Genomic DNA, 18,093 nt, shown 5'->3' on the forward strand with positions numbered 1-18,093 from the left:
CTGCCACGTCCATCATTTAGCTCCCTCTCCCCTTTGCTCCTCCAGGATTGCTCGGTTAATCAATAAATTATTGTTATTTGATCAGTTCCCTGCTCAGCCATGAAACTCACTTCATAACCCTGGACCAGTCACTGTCTTTTATTCTTGGATTAAATGTTATTCTTAGTACTTACTACGCAAAGCGACTCCTTTTACAATAACTAAACCAAGAGGAGAACCAAATGATTCCATACCTAGGCTAGGATCATTTTGTCATTAACTTTGTTGAATTTATAAAAGAAAGAAAAAAAGGAAGAGCTCTTTATTTGATTTGTTGCCTTGGCAGGATTACAGCAATGAAAATCTTCCCAAGCTAATTCTAAGGGATGAACACAAAACCCCGAGCTACTTCGTTTCCCTAACACACTCATTGTAACCTCTCTTATTTTTCTGTACTTCTTTAAAATGTTAATTTCTGTTAGAGAATTCCTTAAGTTTTCCCCACAGAAAAATGCACCAGCTGTATTGAACATACTTATTTGGCTTAAAGTGCCCACTGGACCTTGGTATTTTATTATTGAATGACCACTGGCATATATTATTATCTGACAGCAAAACAGCAAGATGTATGAAAATACAGCAAAGAGAGGAAGTTGGACATACCAGGCTTGTGAACCATGTGTATTTGCTTGAACATCGTCTTATACCAATCCTTCGGCCTGTCAACTGTCTAAAAATGACAAAGTTTAAATAATTAGCAAGAAAACAACAACAAAGATTAAATTGGTTACACAATAGGTTGAATTAATGTACAATAGAGGTAACTACGAGGGTCGTTTACTCCTTAGATGGGTCCTCATACTTAGCTGATAGGTGTATTAATAATACAAAATTAATAAAGTGATTTTTAAAATCACCTTATTTGCAGAAAAGAACCTCAAAAGCAAGGAACAAACAATAATAAAATCTCAATTCAATATGTAAACCTATTAAATCATCATTAAACTGCTCCAGAGTTGATAATGACCAGGTGGGGATTCTCCTTCTCTGCATGCCTACTAGAATAAAAACCTCTCCAATAGGCACCAAAATCTCAAAAGTACTTGTCTGTTAGCCTCCCGAAGGGAGTTCCATACTAAAAGTCCAGGCCCATGTCACCACCCTGGGGACATGACTCCATAAGACATGGTTCTCCTGGTGACTGCAAAGACCGAATCAGCATATAGGGAGCAAGACCAACTCTCAGATTGTGTTTGGCTTAATGGGTCATAGATGATATAGCTCTGTCTTTTACAGTACTGTTTAATGTCTCCTTCATTAGGAATGTTTGGATATGATTGGTATCTCAGTACTTCAAGGCACTGGATTGGATAACCTTCAGAACTGCTCCAAAGAAATAATTCTGTGGAAAATAATGGACTAGAAAACTAGGGATGGAATGAGCATTTGAAGCTGGGTTGCTTGAATACTCAAATGACTGGGAGCATAACATAGCCAACCTTGAGCTGAGTCCAGGATAACCTCTAAACTGTGCACCTGGTTGTGTAGGGGGTGGGTGGGTGGGTGGGAGTACAATCCTATCCAGCATTAGCCATATAACTCTATCCAGATCAGCAGATTTACAGGACTTACAGGACCTTTATGTTCAACTCATTTGCCTTCATTCATCCCCAAACTGACTCCAAACCTCTGTTCAGGATTTCTACAGATTCCCTACAATGACAGGTCATCAGCATACCAACAACATCTTAACTCTAACCTCCATATGATTTCTCCCCAGGGCTTCATGTCAGTGTGGGACCGAATGGAATCCTGTGGCACCTCGCAGGCCAAAGGCCATAGAGTGAAGTCCCCCAGTACTGCTTTTTGTGCTCATCCCTTTGGAAAGGACCGGCACTACCATAGCACTGGATCCTCAGGTCTCACTCTGGCCAGATGACCCGAGAAGGAGACTATGGTTGATGACAATGATGACCTCCAAGAGGTCCAGGAGGACTAGCAGAGTTACATTTCCCCTTTGGCAGTAGTGTAAGCAAGGTTGGAAAGGATCCAAATATACATGTTTCAGGTTCTGAACAGTAAACTACTCCATGGGTTGTTGAGAAAGCAACTCGGCTCACCCCTGCTTTATCCAAGGAAAGGTTTCTTGTCTTGGGAGAATGGGGAGCAGTAATGGCCAAACCAAGCCTTACCAAGTGTTCCAACTGGAAAACCAGTAAGTTCCTCAAGTGCTTTCAGGATCAGCTGGAGGGGGAGGGATAACCCATCTTTTATAGATGGTATCTGTCTTTGTGAAGCATTAGTCCTTTCCTTTGTTTTCAGCAAGAAGGGCTAAATATAGTACAAATGATCTAGCACAACAGGTCTTCGTAGGTGCTATTTCATATGATTACATAGAGAGGGGTAGGGGGAAGCTCAGGACTGGGTCGACTGCTCCTACTTCAACATATATCAAGTTAAAATGGGTGCTTATGTGATTGTCAACCCGGTGCTGCTGGGAGCCCTGATCATCTGGGGATGCATCAGCTGTGAACATGCATGTGCTGACGGAAGGGCCAGTGGGGTGCTCCAATGGTCAACAGGAATAGTCCTGCCATCCCTCCACAACAGACTAAGCACATGGAGGAAAAGCCACCTTTTATTGGGGCTAAATAAAGGAGGGATGGTGGGAATGCACTGCATGAAGATTCGTCATTACTACAAAGGCAAGTAATTAAATTAGGCGTTAGCGTTATCCACCAATGCATGCAGTTTCAGTTGCACTGAAATGTATTCAATTGCTGGATATATTCCTTTGATGTAAAAGAATTAAGCACCACAATTATAAAATCAGACTGTAGCAACCATGTAAAAAAAGGAAGAGATGCAAGTACTCTTTGAGAGGCTTGAAGAAATAAATGCCGTGGAGTGATGATCAATGAGGAAATGCACAGCTAACGGAGGCATTTATTCTTCTCAGTGGAGAGTCTCCTCTTTGCCCTACATTCTGTTTAGCCTTTGTAACAATCCATAATCAAGCAATGCTTTGTGCAAACAGGCTTCTAATTTTCTCTGGGCAAAAGCCCACTTAAAAAACAGAAAAGCTAGCTACAGTATTCCAACACTGCTTAAGTCAAACAAATCCGGATGGACCGGATTTAGTTATTCACACATAAATGAAAGGCCTCTTTGTCGTACAAATAATCAGAAGGTTGACCGTGAAGCAATTATAATGGATTGTTGGTTAAAAGTAAAACACACACAATCCAGTAGCTACACAAAACTTCTTGCAGCTCGATTCTTTTCTAGATAAGATCCTTTGTGGTGGTAGTCAAATCCATTGACAGCAAGCATCTTTTATTCTCTTTGTAGGCACAGCCAATAACTCACCATTTACTCTTTTTTTAAAAAAAAAAAAAGCATTATAATTGGATACAGTGTAGGGTATTTTAAAAATTCTTATTACCAAATCCTGGGAATCTTGTAAATGCTAGGCAGACAACTAAGCTGTACATGGATGTAAGCTTATTTTGTTTCACTGAAAACAATATGGAAGAAAATAATCTTAAATCCATCAGCTTAAAAGGTAGGGAAACAGGCAATGCTTAGAACCAATGTTGAAGCTGGACACAATAGTGGATTCTAGTTTGCCCTTGGTATATGTGCATGTGTGGCGATACTGCATTCAATTATTTATCTTTCCATAGTGCTTAGCATCACATTGTGCTTCTCCCCATCTTAGCACCATGTTACTGGCTGCTGAAGAGGTGGGGTATTATTTATCACTTGCCAGAATTCCTCCACTGTCAATGCGTCTAAGGGACATGTTGGTAACTTTGACAAACTTCAAATATTAATGGTTTTTCTGTGGAAGTTTCCATGGGGGAAACTGCAGGAAGACCTGTGTGGGATGAGGGCATTAACCTCTCTATTTTGATAAGGTTTGAATGAGTCCTTATATCTGGGTTCCAGCTGACCTGAGTTCTGCAGTCCTACAAGCAAGTGTTTAACAAGCACCTTTTGCAAACACTCATACCAAGCACTGGCAAAAGTTAAGTTTATTTTGGAAAGAGAAATTGGGTTGCTCATAAATTGGGTGACAGCATTTAAATATTCAATGGGTCAGTGGGGGAAAATCATAAGACAACAAGAAATGACATCAATTATGTTAACAGTAGCATTCATATATTTTTTTATGTCCACTATGTTCAACTGACAGTAAACCTTTTCTATTCCTGAAAATTCATCATCTGTCTGTACAAGTAGCATGGATGAAGCAAAATAAGACCTATTTATAAGAAAAACAGCTAATCTCGAAGTCTGCCACCTACAGACACAGCTTTAAGAAAACATACAGTGCAAGCTGGCTACAAAACTGCCCGTTTTGGGGAACAAGTGGTTGAGAAACCTGGGCTGCATTTCTGGTGCACAAGGACGCTTTTTGCATGGTCATTCATGGCAACCTAAAGGATCACAACTTCTAAAAATACAGAGTAGTGCCAGTAAAAAAATGAAACCGAGCACACCAAAAGCCAGTTGCAAAACCACCTTAAACAGTGATGCATGCAAGCTGCAAAGATAACAAATTTGTACACTCATTCCTTCCCTGTAATGCATAATCCTATGATCTTGATAAAATGTCAGACAACACAATTCTATTTTGATCTGAAGTCTGTATCCCTCTATTATCTGCACATCATATCCTAATATTTCACATTCAGTGTTCTACATATACTTTCCAAAGACCTCTACGTACAAAAGCTGCTTCTAAATCTGAAATAACTGACTTGCATAAATTTTTGGTTCCCATTATTTTAGTACATTGCATCTAACTGAATGCTGCAAAGTTTGCTTGTCTATCTTGCTCAATTTGCAGAAAACTATCATGTATTGCATTAAAATAATTGAGTATCTGTAACTATACTTGGAATACATTTTGATGAGTCCTCGGCCAAAAACTAAAGAAATGACATAATACACATTCTCATATATGATACGGAATTTTTTTAAAGAAATGAAACATAAAAATTTACATAGCCAAAATATTGGAGTCTTTCTAAGATGACTCAGTATCTGAAACTGGGTGTATAACATGAATGTAGATATCTTTATCTTAATTTTCAATTTACTTAGCACTCCAGCTCTTTGGAGTATGGTACAATGACCAAACGTTAACACAGAGAATAAAAATGACAATGATGTAATGCACTATAAGGCACCTGTAGTTGTCTAAGCTGCGCCTTGTAGATCTACCTAGAAGAACTAGTTACTCAAGGTTGAAAATTTGGTTTTCTATGTCAGAGGCTGACAGTGAGCTTAATTGCTGTAAGCTCTTGGAAAGTGACCAGGGTTCTTAAATGGGCAGGCATTACATGCTGCAAAAATATGCATTTCCAAACTCTTGGCTGAAAGATATCTTTGTTCAAAAACTGGCCCAGTATACAGTAGACATATTTACTATACTGCTGAAAACTCCCTTTACTGCCGCTAAGCTTTGCTTTATGAAGAAGCTAGATTTCTCACTTCACATAGACAAGCAAGCTTACAATATTTATGCTCCTACAAATGGACAGAATGAAATCTAAGGAAAAGCTTAATATCTGAATAGACACTGTCCTTTCAATAAAGAGCAAATTCCACATTCTGGTTTTCCTAAGGATAGCTTTTATACAATTTTTGGTGGTTGGCATTTTGCATCTGAAGTGTGCACAAGTCCATCTTCTGCAGCTGCCACCTTTAAAATATACGGAAGGAAGCCCCATCTCCAGTTTATAGGTTTCCCTTGGCCAAGATGCCTTTCGTGGTGCCACCATAGGAGCCAACTCCTAGGGGCTGAGGTCCATTTGCCCCCCCCCCCAAAGTTGATGGGCTTTACCATTCAAATGGTGTGTGTGTGTGTGCCATGACTTGTGATCAATTATGCAGAGTGGGGCTTCCCTGCCCCCCCTCCAATATTATATTCAAGTTGACATTCCTGGATGCCACTGAGTAGGAATTGCTTCCTTGCTGCAATCTACACTGCCCAACAGCTCAGCTTCTTGGTCTATGCCAATCTGTACTCAGCTTAGAATGAATGAACAGAGACCAATGAATACACTGCCAATGCAAAATTAAAAGGCAGAATAAAAAATTGGGCAAGTCATTTCCCCCCATCAGTGATGCCATGGACACTCTCCAGTAGGAATCCGAGGCTGTTGCAAAACAATTTTACAAATGGCAATGTTAATGTCAATAAAGGAACAGCTTGATGGAGAATTGTGTTCAAAGCAATCTTCCGCTGTGGTTGGAGTACCGAGTTCTGCGAAATAGGCACACAATCCCCTGGGAAGATCTCTGCATCCCTTCCAACATATTGTGTGCATATGTGTGTTCCTGTTGTAAATCATTTTTTTAAAAAGAAATGTCTACAGAATCTGAAAGTAGTTAATGGATTGCAACCAAATTATTTCTAGTGGGCAATGCACTTGATCCTCAAATTGTTAAGTGTCCGCTACTTAAATGTTATCTTATCTACAATACTTTTTTATAGTAAGCACATACAGCTGCTGGGAGGGATCATTAGACAATATGGAGTGTAGTGTCAACAATATGCTGAGCACTCTCAGCTTTATTTTTCTTTCAAACTGGATCTGGGAGCTGAAGTTAGGTGCTTGTGCAAATGTTATGGGCTGGATGAAGGAGAACTGCAGATGAATCCAGATAAGACAGAAGCGATTATATCCACTTGAACAGCTAGAAAACTGATCCACCATTGTCAATTATGGGTGGCAATCAATGCTACTTTTTAAAGGCACATCTGACATCTGTGCACATTGGTATTCTATGATTCATTCAGACACATTGCTGGAATGTTAACAAGCATACCAATTTTCCAGCGAAGGTGCAAGCTCAGCAAACCACTTGAAAAGGAGAAAGTATATCAACTAGACAACTGGTGCCTGATTTAGGGCATATTTACACTGAATAAAAAAGCCAAATTGATTAGCAAACTTTCCTTTGAAAATCAAATCTCCCAATTTCCATTCTAATTTCTAACTGACAAGATGAAATTTAAGTTAATCACAATAACTAATATGCTCTGCTGGCTTCACTGAAAGTGAGACAGTGACTGACAGTGTGATCTTGTGCACAGCTACAAAGAAGCTTCAATTGAGATCAGCAGTACTTACTCCTTGGTAAGTGTACCTAGAATTGCAGACTAACTGTAGCTGGATTGGTAACTCAGGCAGAAATGTGGTGTACACTTGATTATTTACCATCCCTCCTAAAAAGATGTGCATGATAATGCGCACTTTTCTCTGTACTAAATTACAGAACACAGCAGCAGCAGCAGCAGCAACAACAACAACAGTACTAAGCCCTGTTGAACTCAGCAAGATGTATGGACAAGTACAGTGATATATGATCCAATACAATTGCATCTGAAACACTTGTGCTGTTTTGCATGGATCTTAAGATGAATATGCAATCAGTAAAAATTAAAAAGTAACTCTGAGGCTGCAGAGCATTAAGCACTCCAACTTATCTAGTTTGTGTTCCTGTGGTCACTTAACACATGCCTCTTTGTTTATATGACATTCTGAGCAAACTATGTAGCTGCTATTCTATACATGCCTAATTGGGAGTAGGTCCTATTGAGGTCAGTAGGACTTACTTCTGAATGAGCATGCCTGGGACGGCATTGTGCATGTCTTAAATCACATCGGCTTATAAAATTTTATGCAATAATAGTTCTACAAGCTAAAAACATGTTTTTATATAGAAACAGCTATCCAAAAATGGGAGGAATTTCATAGCCAATCTTAAAGAGATCAAGAGAATCTGGAGGCTTAAATATATAGCTGGCAATGGGCCAGGCCCATTAAGTACAGTTGGGAGGATTTTAATTCATGCTCTTATATAACTAATAGCCATCCTATTTGATTAGTCTGTGATTCTTTTAAAAAGACACACAGAGGGATCTGCCTCTGTTAAATGGGATGGAAATGTCTTCAGAATTGTTATAGTGAGAGTTAGTCATTTAAAAAAACACACTTTACATGACTTAGCTAGATCACAACCATAGTAAAAGGAAGCAAGAACTGACTGAGCTTCTCCCCTCCCTTATTCTTTTTAAAAGCCACAGTCTTACCACTTAGAGCGAAATCTTTCCCTATCGCTTTTCCCCATCAATTCCATTTCTCTCTCTCACCCCACCCCACCCTGTTCCCCTCTCTACTGAATCTGTTCCTGGCAACGCCACATCCCCGTATGTTGGTCTTGGCCGGCAAAGTATACCCACAGCTGCTATATCCTTGCATCTCCCAAAGAGTTCACCTGCAAGGGCTCTGCTGCCTTCATCCTGGCTCCTAGTCGTTTCATTCAGCCAGTGCAGCAGCAGCAGCAGCAGCAGCAGCAGCAGCAGCAGCAAGAACTCCTTCAGACCGGCAAACAGTTCCTTCCCTACAAGAGCTGCAGCTGCTACTGCTGCCGCCTGGACCGGCCAGAAGGGGATGCCGGGGCAGCAGCGTGGAAAGAATGCTTCAGCATAGCTAAAAACAAAACACTTCAGTGTGGCATCCTGAAAGCACTCAAGCACTAACTAGTGGCAAGCTGTCAAAGCTGACCCGAAAGCTTTTTCCACCCGCTCAGCAAAGGAGAGCTAGTTCTACACTGGGCTTCCTGGTGATAATGGTTAAATAAATGATTGCCTGGTGTGTGTGTGTGTACATTAATTCATTCATCTTATAACTGTTAACTCATGAATACAAGGAAGGATTAGGCATGCAAGGACATCTTGATAAAAGTTACAAAATGCACCAAACTTTAGGAAACTTTTCAAAGGCAAAATAAACAAAAGAAGGAAAGGTGGAGCAAAGGAAAGGAAAGGAAAACAAAACACAGAGAAAGCGGCAGATCTTCTGACAACTTTACAGTGAAAAGTAAAAAAAAAGTCAAGGCTCTCCAATTATACACCACCAGCCTCCCCCTTTCCCCTCTACTCACAGAATTATAATCACGAGTCCCCTGATTATGCACATTCTATTACACATTATATAAGCCTAGAAGAATGTGAAAAAGCCATTACCAACAATCAATTCATTGTACGACGTGTTCATGCACTCACACACACAGAGCCACACTCACTCAACATTTCCTACCGTTCTAATTGCAGTTGGGATTCCTGATTCATCGACTGGGCCAATCCCTGCATAATGTGGTGCTTTAATGACTGTGACTTTCTTCTCTTCTTCCGAAGTTCTGCAGATTGGTATTGTGCTGGTGGTACTGCTGCCGCCAACAGAATGAGCATGCTGTGAGTATGTCTCTGCGGATTCTACAAAGATAATGTTAACACAGCGCTGTATAACCATTTAATTAACACGCTTCACCTCCGTTATCAGACTAGGCACTTTCAATGTGGCAAACTGACACAGGATTAGGAAGATGTTTCATGATACTAGATATTGGATGAATTGGAGTTGGGCCTCTGTGCTCAGGGGGACTCAAACTCTGTAGCACACCACATGCTCTGTTTCTTTCTAGAAGGTTCCAGCTGTGTAGTGCCTAGTTATCTTTTTAGAATCTTTAGAAACAAATTACTTTTTGACCCACCTCATTCCACTCTTTCCATTTCCCTGCTATTGTATAAGGGGCAAACATTTATTTCTGCTATATTATGAGTTCAATTATTGGGAGCTTATTGTTCAAATGATAACAAGAGGCAGCACCTATATTTTTGCAGTGTCCCTCACATGCCCCCATAAAATGCCCTGGGATGACAATGATTCTGGGTAGCTTAGGGGTTGAGAAAATGGTGGCTGGGTCACTGACAGCCACTGGCGCCAATTCCAGAGGGCCTTAGGTGCCTGGGCACCCGCAAACTTTTCACTGTGGGTGCCTGGCCTGCGGCAGTGACTGGGCCAGGTTCTCACCCTCCATTGCAGGGCTTCTTTCGGGGCCCGCTGCGGGCGTGGCCATGCACACATGCACTGCTGCTGCTGCGGAAGCACAGAAGTGGCACCAGAAGGCAGCTGTGGCACACAGAGCAATGTGACAGGTTCGTGTTGTGGCACACAGTGATAAGTACCCACAGTCTGGGGCCCAAGTTGGCACCTTTGCTGACAGCAAAGCTATGATGCTTCTACTGCTACTGCCAGCAATATAAAAGTGACACATACACACATACTCCTGCCACCATAGCTTAAGAAAATGTTTTTCTGTTGCACACATTATCCCCTGCAGAAATCAGAGAAATATCCTCCAGATTCATGGCTTACAAAGGGAGCAGAGTCATTCAGAGGGACATTTCATTATTCAGTGTACACCATTTAATTTTTTAAAATAAATGTATGTTATTTGTTTATGTGGGAACTCACCCATTGTTCTGCTCTGTTGCAGGAGAACCAGACTTGAATTGAGTGAGACTGGTGGGGAATATCCTGAAGGGGAAAAGGGCCTTTGAAAGTGGCTCATGGGACTGGTTGCTGAACTAGAGTTCCCATTCACTGTTATCTGAGCCTGAGAGGTAGAAAAGAAACAAAGCAAAAATCACACCCCAGTAAATTAATCATAGAACTGTCCAAAGCCTACCATGTACAAAAGGTGAAGAACGAATTCCTATCCCTATAGCAAAGATCCAGCTGTCAGATTCTTAGCTATAACAGTCTGTGTTCAGGATTATGTTCCCTATGCAACCCTGTTCTATTCCCCCTACAAAAAACAGCATGCTGGAATTATGGGAAGGCATCAAGAAAGTCCTAGGTCAAAGCAGTACAAAATGAAAGAGACAGTAAAACTTGCACTTCCAATTTTCTCTTGAAGGCAATTTTCTCTTCCATTTCCAAGTGCTTAAATCTTATTGCCATTCACTTGAAGACAAAGAAAAAAGATGCCAGCAAGAAGAGCTGAAATCTCCTTCAAATATTGTGGCCAGAATCTGGATGCAAACTAGATGTGATGGTCAAGTTTAACCCACAGCATGTTCTCAAAATATAATACATGGCCAAAGTTATCCATTGTTATGTGGTTAACATCCTAGGCAATGAATTCTGCCACACATCTTTCCTTTTTTGGGGGGGGGGGGAGGAATAAGTCACTGCCAATATTTAGGCATGCTTTGATTTATTAAGATCACAAAGCTGCTGTTTTTCAAACCACTTAACATGCTGCTTTATAAAATCAGAATAATGAGTAGCACTGAAAAGCTTTTTTTCAGTGCATGTCTACTCAGAAATCAACCCCATTGACTTCAATGGGGTTTGGCTCATTTGTAAGTGTGTGTGGGATTGCAGCCTTAGAAACCAATGGCTATAGATATAGAAACCTTACTTTGTGTTATGCACCAACTTGCTTTTCTTTAGCACTTCTGGTTGACTTGTAACCTTATGTGTAGCAAGGAGGTCACATGCCATGCCTGAAGTCATGCAAACTTTCTAACCTTGTACCCATTTACTTGGATTAAAATCCCACTGAGTTCAAGCGTTCTGGTTAAGTATACCAAAGATTCCATTTACATTTGTCATGTTAACCCTTACGGCATGATACTAGATTATAACGGCTTTTCATTCAGAAAAGCCTTTTAGAATCTACTGTTTTATTATCTTGTAATACAGTGACCTATAAAATATTAGGCATATTCCAGCTTGTTTTAAGAGTGTGAGCTGTATCTATAGGATGCTTCATTTGAAATTAACTAAGCAAGTTGCTGATTTTAACTCATGTATGTATATATCACATGTATTAGACTTTTGAGTTATACATAAGGACAAGTGTATTTAAACAGTTGAAGGGAAGTGACTTAAGAATAAAGAAAATGCATTCCTGGAAAAGAAAAGAAACAATACATTTTGTAGCAAGTGAATGTCAGAATATCCATAGTTTTATTCCTGGAAGACAAGAATGCTTAAGAGGGGAAATGTTAGTTGGAGAAAAAGCGAAAATCAGAAGCAAACTCATGCAGTCAGTGATCACTGCTAATGGAAGATAAGGTTGGGTTAAGTGCTGTACTAATCACACACCTTAAAATCCATTTTTGAGGCATACATCATAGTGGTCGCTCAGTAGTTTCTGACAGGTTTGTAGTTGTACTAACATTCTGTTTGAGCATTCTATCTGCATGTGCATTTATCTAACATCTTAAGATAGTTCTGCCTATATTCCAAATGTCACTTCCTTTTTAGCACAGTGAGACTGAAGAATAACCATTACAAGATTTGTTCAGGGCTTAATTTGAGCAAGAGTTTCCCAGAGCAAATCCCCAAAGAGTCTGTTGCACTGCCAATGCTTGGCACTGGAACATAAGGAGCAGAGATAAATGAGACAGCGTCTCCAAGAATGTGCAAAGTACTTTCCCCTCGCTACTATGAGCTGCTTTGACTGTGGCACTGTTCCAACATGAACTGTGTGTGTCTTGTGCTTCCTGTTTCATCGCACCACCATTACAACCAAAAGACAACTTCTACAATTCTCACACTTCGGCGGGATCCATGCTCCCCGATAGACTGCATGTGCATTTCTTAGGTAGAAAAGATCCAAATGGGGTGAGAGGATGTTGTGGAGAAACAAGGAAGACAGGTGACTTGTGCTTCTTGTTCACCACACCACCACGCACAAACCTACCTGTCTCCACAACATGCCTCTAAATTGATGGATCAGAACTTCTAGATAGAAGGTTAAAATTAAAACAGGTATCGTAAAAAATACTATTATACCTCAACCTTAACTATGAATACTTTAATTATCTGTACTGTTACAAATTTATAATAATAATAATAATACTGTCATGTATTTTTAAAAATCCAGAATAAAACAATAATTATTAAACACAATATAATTAAAAAGCAGTGCAGCAGATAAAATAAAGTTCAGCTTTTTTAAGGCCTGGGAAAATGAGGATAATAAATATTTATATAAGAGCTGATACGTCCCTGGGGAAGAGTATTCCAAATACTACTTTTTATGTAGCGAGCGATTCAGGAGCACTTCAAGCTTCTGACTAATTATCCAAGGAAGCTACCATCACATCTATCACAGGAAGCATCACTCCTCCAGAGTATTGGGATTATTGACCAGCAAATTTAGATTGCGTTTACATGTAGCGAGTTTGAAATTTTCCCATTAAGGAAAGTTATAGAACCTGAGTAGGCCATTTCCAGCATGCTCATCGAGTAAAAGGGACGAGAACAAGGATTTATCTCTTTTCCACTTTGATAGCCTGGTTGAACAAAATGGGAGGAGGAAAGAGGAAGGATAATTACATGAGCTCTGGCAGCAGTGGTGGTTAAGGTGGTGGCATCTGACACAGCAGACATCTGGCTCAAGGTTGGGGAAGGTGTTTCAGAACAGTCAGTAGTATCATAGTTACAGCTCTGGAGATCATCTAGAATGGCAGTGGAGGACTCGCTCACCGGGCGAGAGGAGTACTCACTCATGGCTGAGTCGGTCATAACAGAGGCCGTTTCAGTCCTGTGGATAGTACTGTCAGGAGCTAGGAAAGGGTATGCGTATGAAAAACGTGAAAGGGCCAGGGTTCTATACAAGCGTGACGGCCAAAAATCATCCCGTGTTGGCAAAATAAATGATGTTACGGGGTGGGTGCCACTGTCGGGTGAGAGAGAGGGTCTGTTAATCGATACCAATGAAGGAGGTGGTGAAGGAGGCAGTGGCGAAGCTTCTGCTGAAGTTTGTCTGTGTGTCTGTGAAGCATTTACCTCCATCACATTGGCAGTTACTTTCTGGTTTCCAAGCTGAGTTTTGAGAAACAAAAGAACAAATAAACATATTACTAAATTTATTTATTTTTTTACTCTTTTCCTTACCCTTTTGTTGTGTGCAAGAGTTCTCAGAAATCAAAAAAACCCACACACCATGTGTTTTCTAGCAGTCTTAGGAAGTACACAGTCAAATAGATTAGGAAATAAACAAACTCTGTATTACAAAAGAAAACACAGTAAGTGAATTTGTCAAGTATTAATGGGAAGCAATGCCAGAAACTACAGTGTGTTGGAATAAGCCTGATGTTCATTTCCAAGATTTTAATTGTTTGATGTTTAATTCAAATAGTGTTCCGCCTGTTTATCTGCCACAAACCTTAAAAGGTTTTTCTTCCCATATACAAAATTGGAATTGCTCTTTGGGCCAATAGTAAGCTTAATTCTCAGCCATATCACTATTTCCATAGTAGTAACCAAAGTGTCTCATTTTAGGACTAGACAGCTGACCTTCTCAGCCAATGGTAAAATGTGTCACAATAATAGCCGCTTCTACACACTATGCATAAGAAGGGGGCTCTACACAATGAAGCGAAAGCAGGACGAAATCCTGGTTATGCCCCATTTCATAAGTTTCCCTGCCCACCTGCCCAAATATCCATGCACCACGTGCAACAAACCCATTTTATGCCAGAGTGACTTTTTCCAATAAAGGAAGTGATAGAGAAATGCACTTGGAAGCGTGGGGTAACATTTGCTTAAGCCAACAATATCTAGCCTCCCTAAAAACAAAAACAAATCAGAAAGCATAGATAGCCAGCATTGTCTGTTTTCCCCATAAACAAATTGGGATCAACACTCAGTAGCACTCAATAAACCGGTCATCTGAAGTGACCTAAAACCTGGACCTCAGTACACTTTAACAGGAAGTTCTCTTGTACAAAGTAAGTTTTCGCAAAACTTTTTTTTACAATTAAAAGAAATCACAACTTCAAATTTGCAAATGTCTGTGCTGCAGGTTGACCTTTTTTTTTTAAAAAAATGTAAAGTCTAGAATTCACAATTGACTAAAAAATGAGGAAACTATTCCTTTTACGAATGAAGGCAAAGTAATGGTTCCTAAATAGCACTGATACTCATAGAAAACAAAAAGAGTGGGGTTGAGAAGTGAAGCTACCATGGAAAATGCTCACTAGGTAAAAACCCAAGACTGATGTAATCACCATTGCTACTCAAAAGGTACACAGAAAGTTAATATACAACCTTGAAGGCAGCTGGGTAGACAATTAAGAGGAAACTTGATGTTCCTAAGCAGTTAATATAGCAAAATATTTTATAAATAAATAAGTATGTATGTATGTATGTAACGTCCAGGTCTAATCTATAAAATCTGTAACCGTGTGAACAGGAACATAACGGGAGGGATGTTTCCAGCTTCCCCACTATAAGAAGCTTCTGCAGGGAAGGGACTGAAGAACATCATGGGAATGGTGTTTCTTGGATTAAGGTGAAACTGTTGTTTATTTTTTATTTTGGATGCTGCATGTTGTTTAAGTAATCTTGTTATATTTATAGCTCTGAATTTTTTTTTGGGGGGGGTATGTTATAATAGTTGCTATTGTTTCGCTGTGCTATTACGAAACAGTTTTTGTAGTGTTTGAAATGCATCCCTGTTTACTTTGTTGCAAGCCACTTTGAGCATGGCTTTTGTGTGTGTGTGAAAAAGCAGCATACAAATAAAATGAGTGAGTGAATGAATGAACAGTGAGCATGACCTAAAGCCATGTTTCCTCTATGAAGTGAAATTTATTTTTCAAGCTGAGAAATTGTCCACTGAATATGCAGAGTTTAGAAAACAGCAGCACATTCAATTGTGAGTATGAGGCCCGGGAACTGAGAGCAATGTATATGGAAGTCATGGAATTCCGGATAGCACACTCTCAAATTAGAAATATCTTACAATGGAAACAGGTAAATGTGAAGTTGACAAATATTGAGGGTTTGCAGGGGACAGTAGTGGGGATGAGAGGGGGGAACAGTTCTGTTTCGCAAGCAGAACAGTAGTATTGGATACAACACATCTTAGGTTTATTCATACTTCCTTTTCTTTTAATGTACTATAGGCAGGGTGGCAAGCATATCAGTGATAAAATAATATGATTAAAACCATATCATTGCACTCCCATTGCCAAGGACCCATGACTGGAGGCTGCAATTGGTGGAAGACAACTGGTCCAACACACTGGCCCCATGCAAGGCAAGACTGGTTTTGCCCCAATCTTCCTTTCTAGATATTCATTGATCAGACTTTGACCTGACCTTGACCTGCTGATGATCCTTCCCAGAAAGATCTTGCACGCTTTATTATAGGCTGTTTCCTACCATCACTTGTTTAAACTTCTTCTGCATGCACCTGAATTCCACAGGAAGTATATATACACTGTCTGTGTATTGATTTGTAATCATTCTCCAATAAAAATTATTAGTCTGATATGAAGTGTTCCCTCACATGCTACATTTTTTAGAAAAGTAGTTGTAAAGCACCACAAGAACTTATCTGTTGTAAAAATTCCTTCTCAATTCCTCATAACATGGTGAAAACTGATACCTTACAGATCTTTAACGTTGTTTTCTAAGATATAGGGAACGAGGGGCATATTCATAAGGAATTATCACCATGTAAGTATGGAAGATAAAAGTCACTTTGCTGTGATTTTTCCATGTCAAAAAAACAACATGTTCACGAGACCACTATTTGTTAAATGGAAATTCCCCCCAAAAAACTTGACTCCAAACACATTGTGACTACTCTTAGATTTTTGGACAGTGGCCTTGGATAAGCACAGTGTGCTTATTACAAATCTCTGCACCAAGATATATTTCCCAGATTGCTTATATAGGCAATTAACATTAAGTATGTAGATACAGGTATATTATAACCACTGTGGACAATTTCAGATTTTAATAAGAGGTTTGTGAATGGGTGCATGATAATGACACCAAATTGCTGGCCTTGCTTCAAAGGAACAAGACACGATTAAGATTCTAAGATGAAAAAGTGAACTGATCGTTGTTAATTAACACATAAGAAAAGATAGCACACAAAACTCAGATTTTAACACACACACACAAACACACACACTTGGGTAAAAATACCTCTTGCTTTAATTGTTAAGAGGGTCATGCTCAACATTTTAAAATTTGGTTGCTTCAAGTTAGGTGTAAAAGTTTTTTTTTTCCAATTTTCAGTCTTCAATTCACGGAACTAGTCTAGTTTTATGAACACCTGTATTCCTTTGGGTCCCTTGTTTATGTCTGTAAACTTCTGATAATACAAAAGAACAGCACCAACAGCTGCATGAAAATATGCTGTGTTTTGAAAAATCAAGCCCCCCTTTTCTTTTTAAAAAATCTTCAATCTTATACGCTTTCCCAAGGACATCCTCTTTTGGACATGTAGGACAATCATCCATGATCTAGTAATTGGTAACACAGAATTTCACAATATTCTTTAACTATTCTTTTGTTGGAATGTTTACATCTTAATGCTAATATGAACCTACTTGGCTCATCTTTCCAATACATTGCCCTACAATATTGGTGGCTATGGTGAGCTCTTCCTACACACTGTGAAAATTATGTGTATTTTCCACCCTCCCACAGATGAGAAAGGGATCTAGTTTCCAAAATACATAAATACAAATCCAGGCATCTTGCGTCAAAACAACAATACACATTTTACAATCTAAAAGAAACAACACTTGTCTCAACTGCACACCTCTGCATGCAAGTATACTGCAGCATCTGTGCTAGTGGTTTCCCTTACACATAAGCACACCTTAAGTTCTTGTGGATAGATACAATGGCATTCTAACATATGCATATTCACCAGGAATCTTCATGCTGTTCACACACTTCTTAGTGCAGCAGTAAGCACACATTCTTAGTGCAGGAATGACTACACGGGGCCCTTTCCACATGCTCTCTCACCTTTGTCTGGGCACTCACCTAGAACCATGAACATACTTGTCATTAGGATTCAGTTTACATGTCTTATAACTTCTCTCAAAACTGGAAGTACATTTTGCTTTTTACTGAGATGTATACAACAGGTCTTATATCTGCCCTTTCCCTAAAGGAAACTAATTCAATTCCATATTTTTCTTCTACTGACACTTCAAACTTTCTGTAAAGTGTCTAACCTCGTTGCTGAAATAAATCCACATTTCCCTATCCAATTATTGCATACCTACTCATAACACCTGTGAACATTTCTGTGCCTGAGGCAGTACAGAAAATGGCAACCCATTTCCAGTCAGGGTGCGCTATATCCAAGACTAGTCAGATCACAGAGACAGGAACTGCCACAGTACCTCACGTTTTCAGTAACAATACAATAATAAATGAAAATAACAAATTGCTTCCCTTTCATGACACCCCAAAC

General features: G+C 39.6%; 1 protein-coding gene across 50 annotated transcripts in view; it reads right to left on the reverse strand.

Annotated features, from left to right (window-relative positions):
* The window catches only part of SORBS2 (sorbin and SH3 domain containing 2), a 181,727-nt gene that overhangs the window by 52,700 nt on the left and 110,934 nt on the right, over nt 1-18,093 (reverse strand). For 33 of the 50 annotated variants that reach the window (XM_083457880.1, XM_083457831.1, XM_083457836.1 and 30 more), the window contains 4 exons: nt 13,197-13,685; nt 10,317-10,458; nt 9,099-9,274; nt 643-709 (listed from right to left, as the gene is read on the reverse strand). In XM_083457880.1, the coding sequence (XP_083314006.1) occupies nt 643-709; nt 9,099-9,274; nt 10,317-10,458; nt 13,197-13,685 (874 nt within the window). The remainder of the gene's footprint in view (nt 1-642; nt 710-9,098; nt 9,275-10,316; nt 10,459-13,196; nt 13,686-18,093) is intronic. The other 17 variants (XM_083457873.1, XM_083457847.1, XM_083457874.1 and 14 more) reach the window with 2 other exon arrangements.

The sequence above is a fragment of the Podarcis tiliguerta genome (genome assembly GCF_965153285.1).
Source record: "Podarcis tiliguerta genome assembly, chromosome: 9".
Taxonomy (NCBI): Eukaryota; Metazoa; Chordata; class Lepidosauria; order Squamata; family Lacertidae; genus Podarcis; species Podarcis tiliguerta.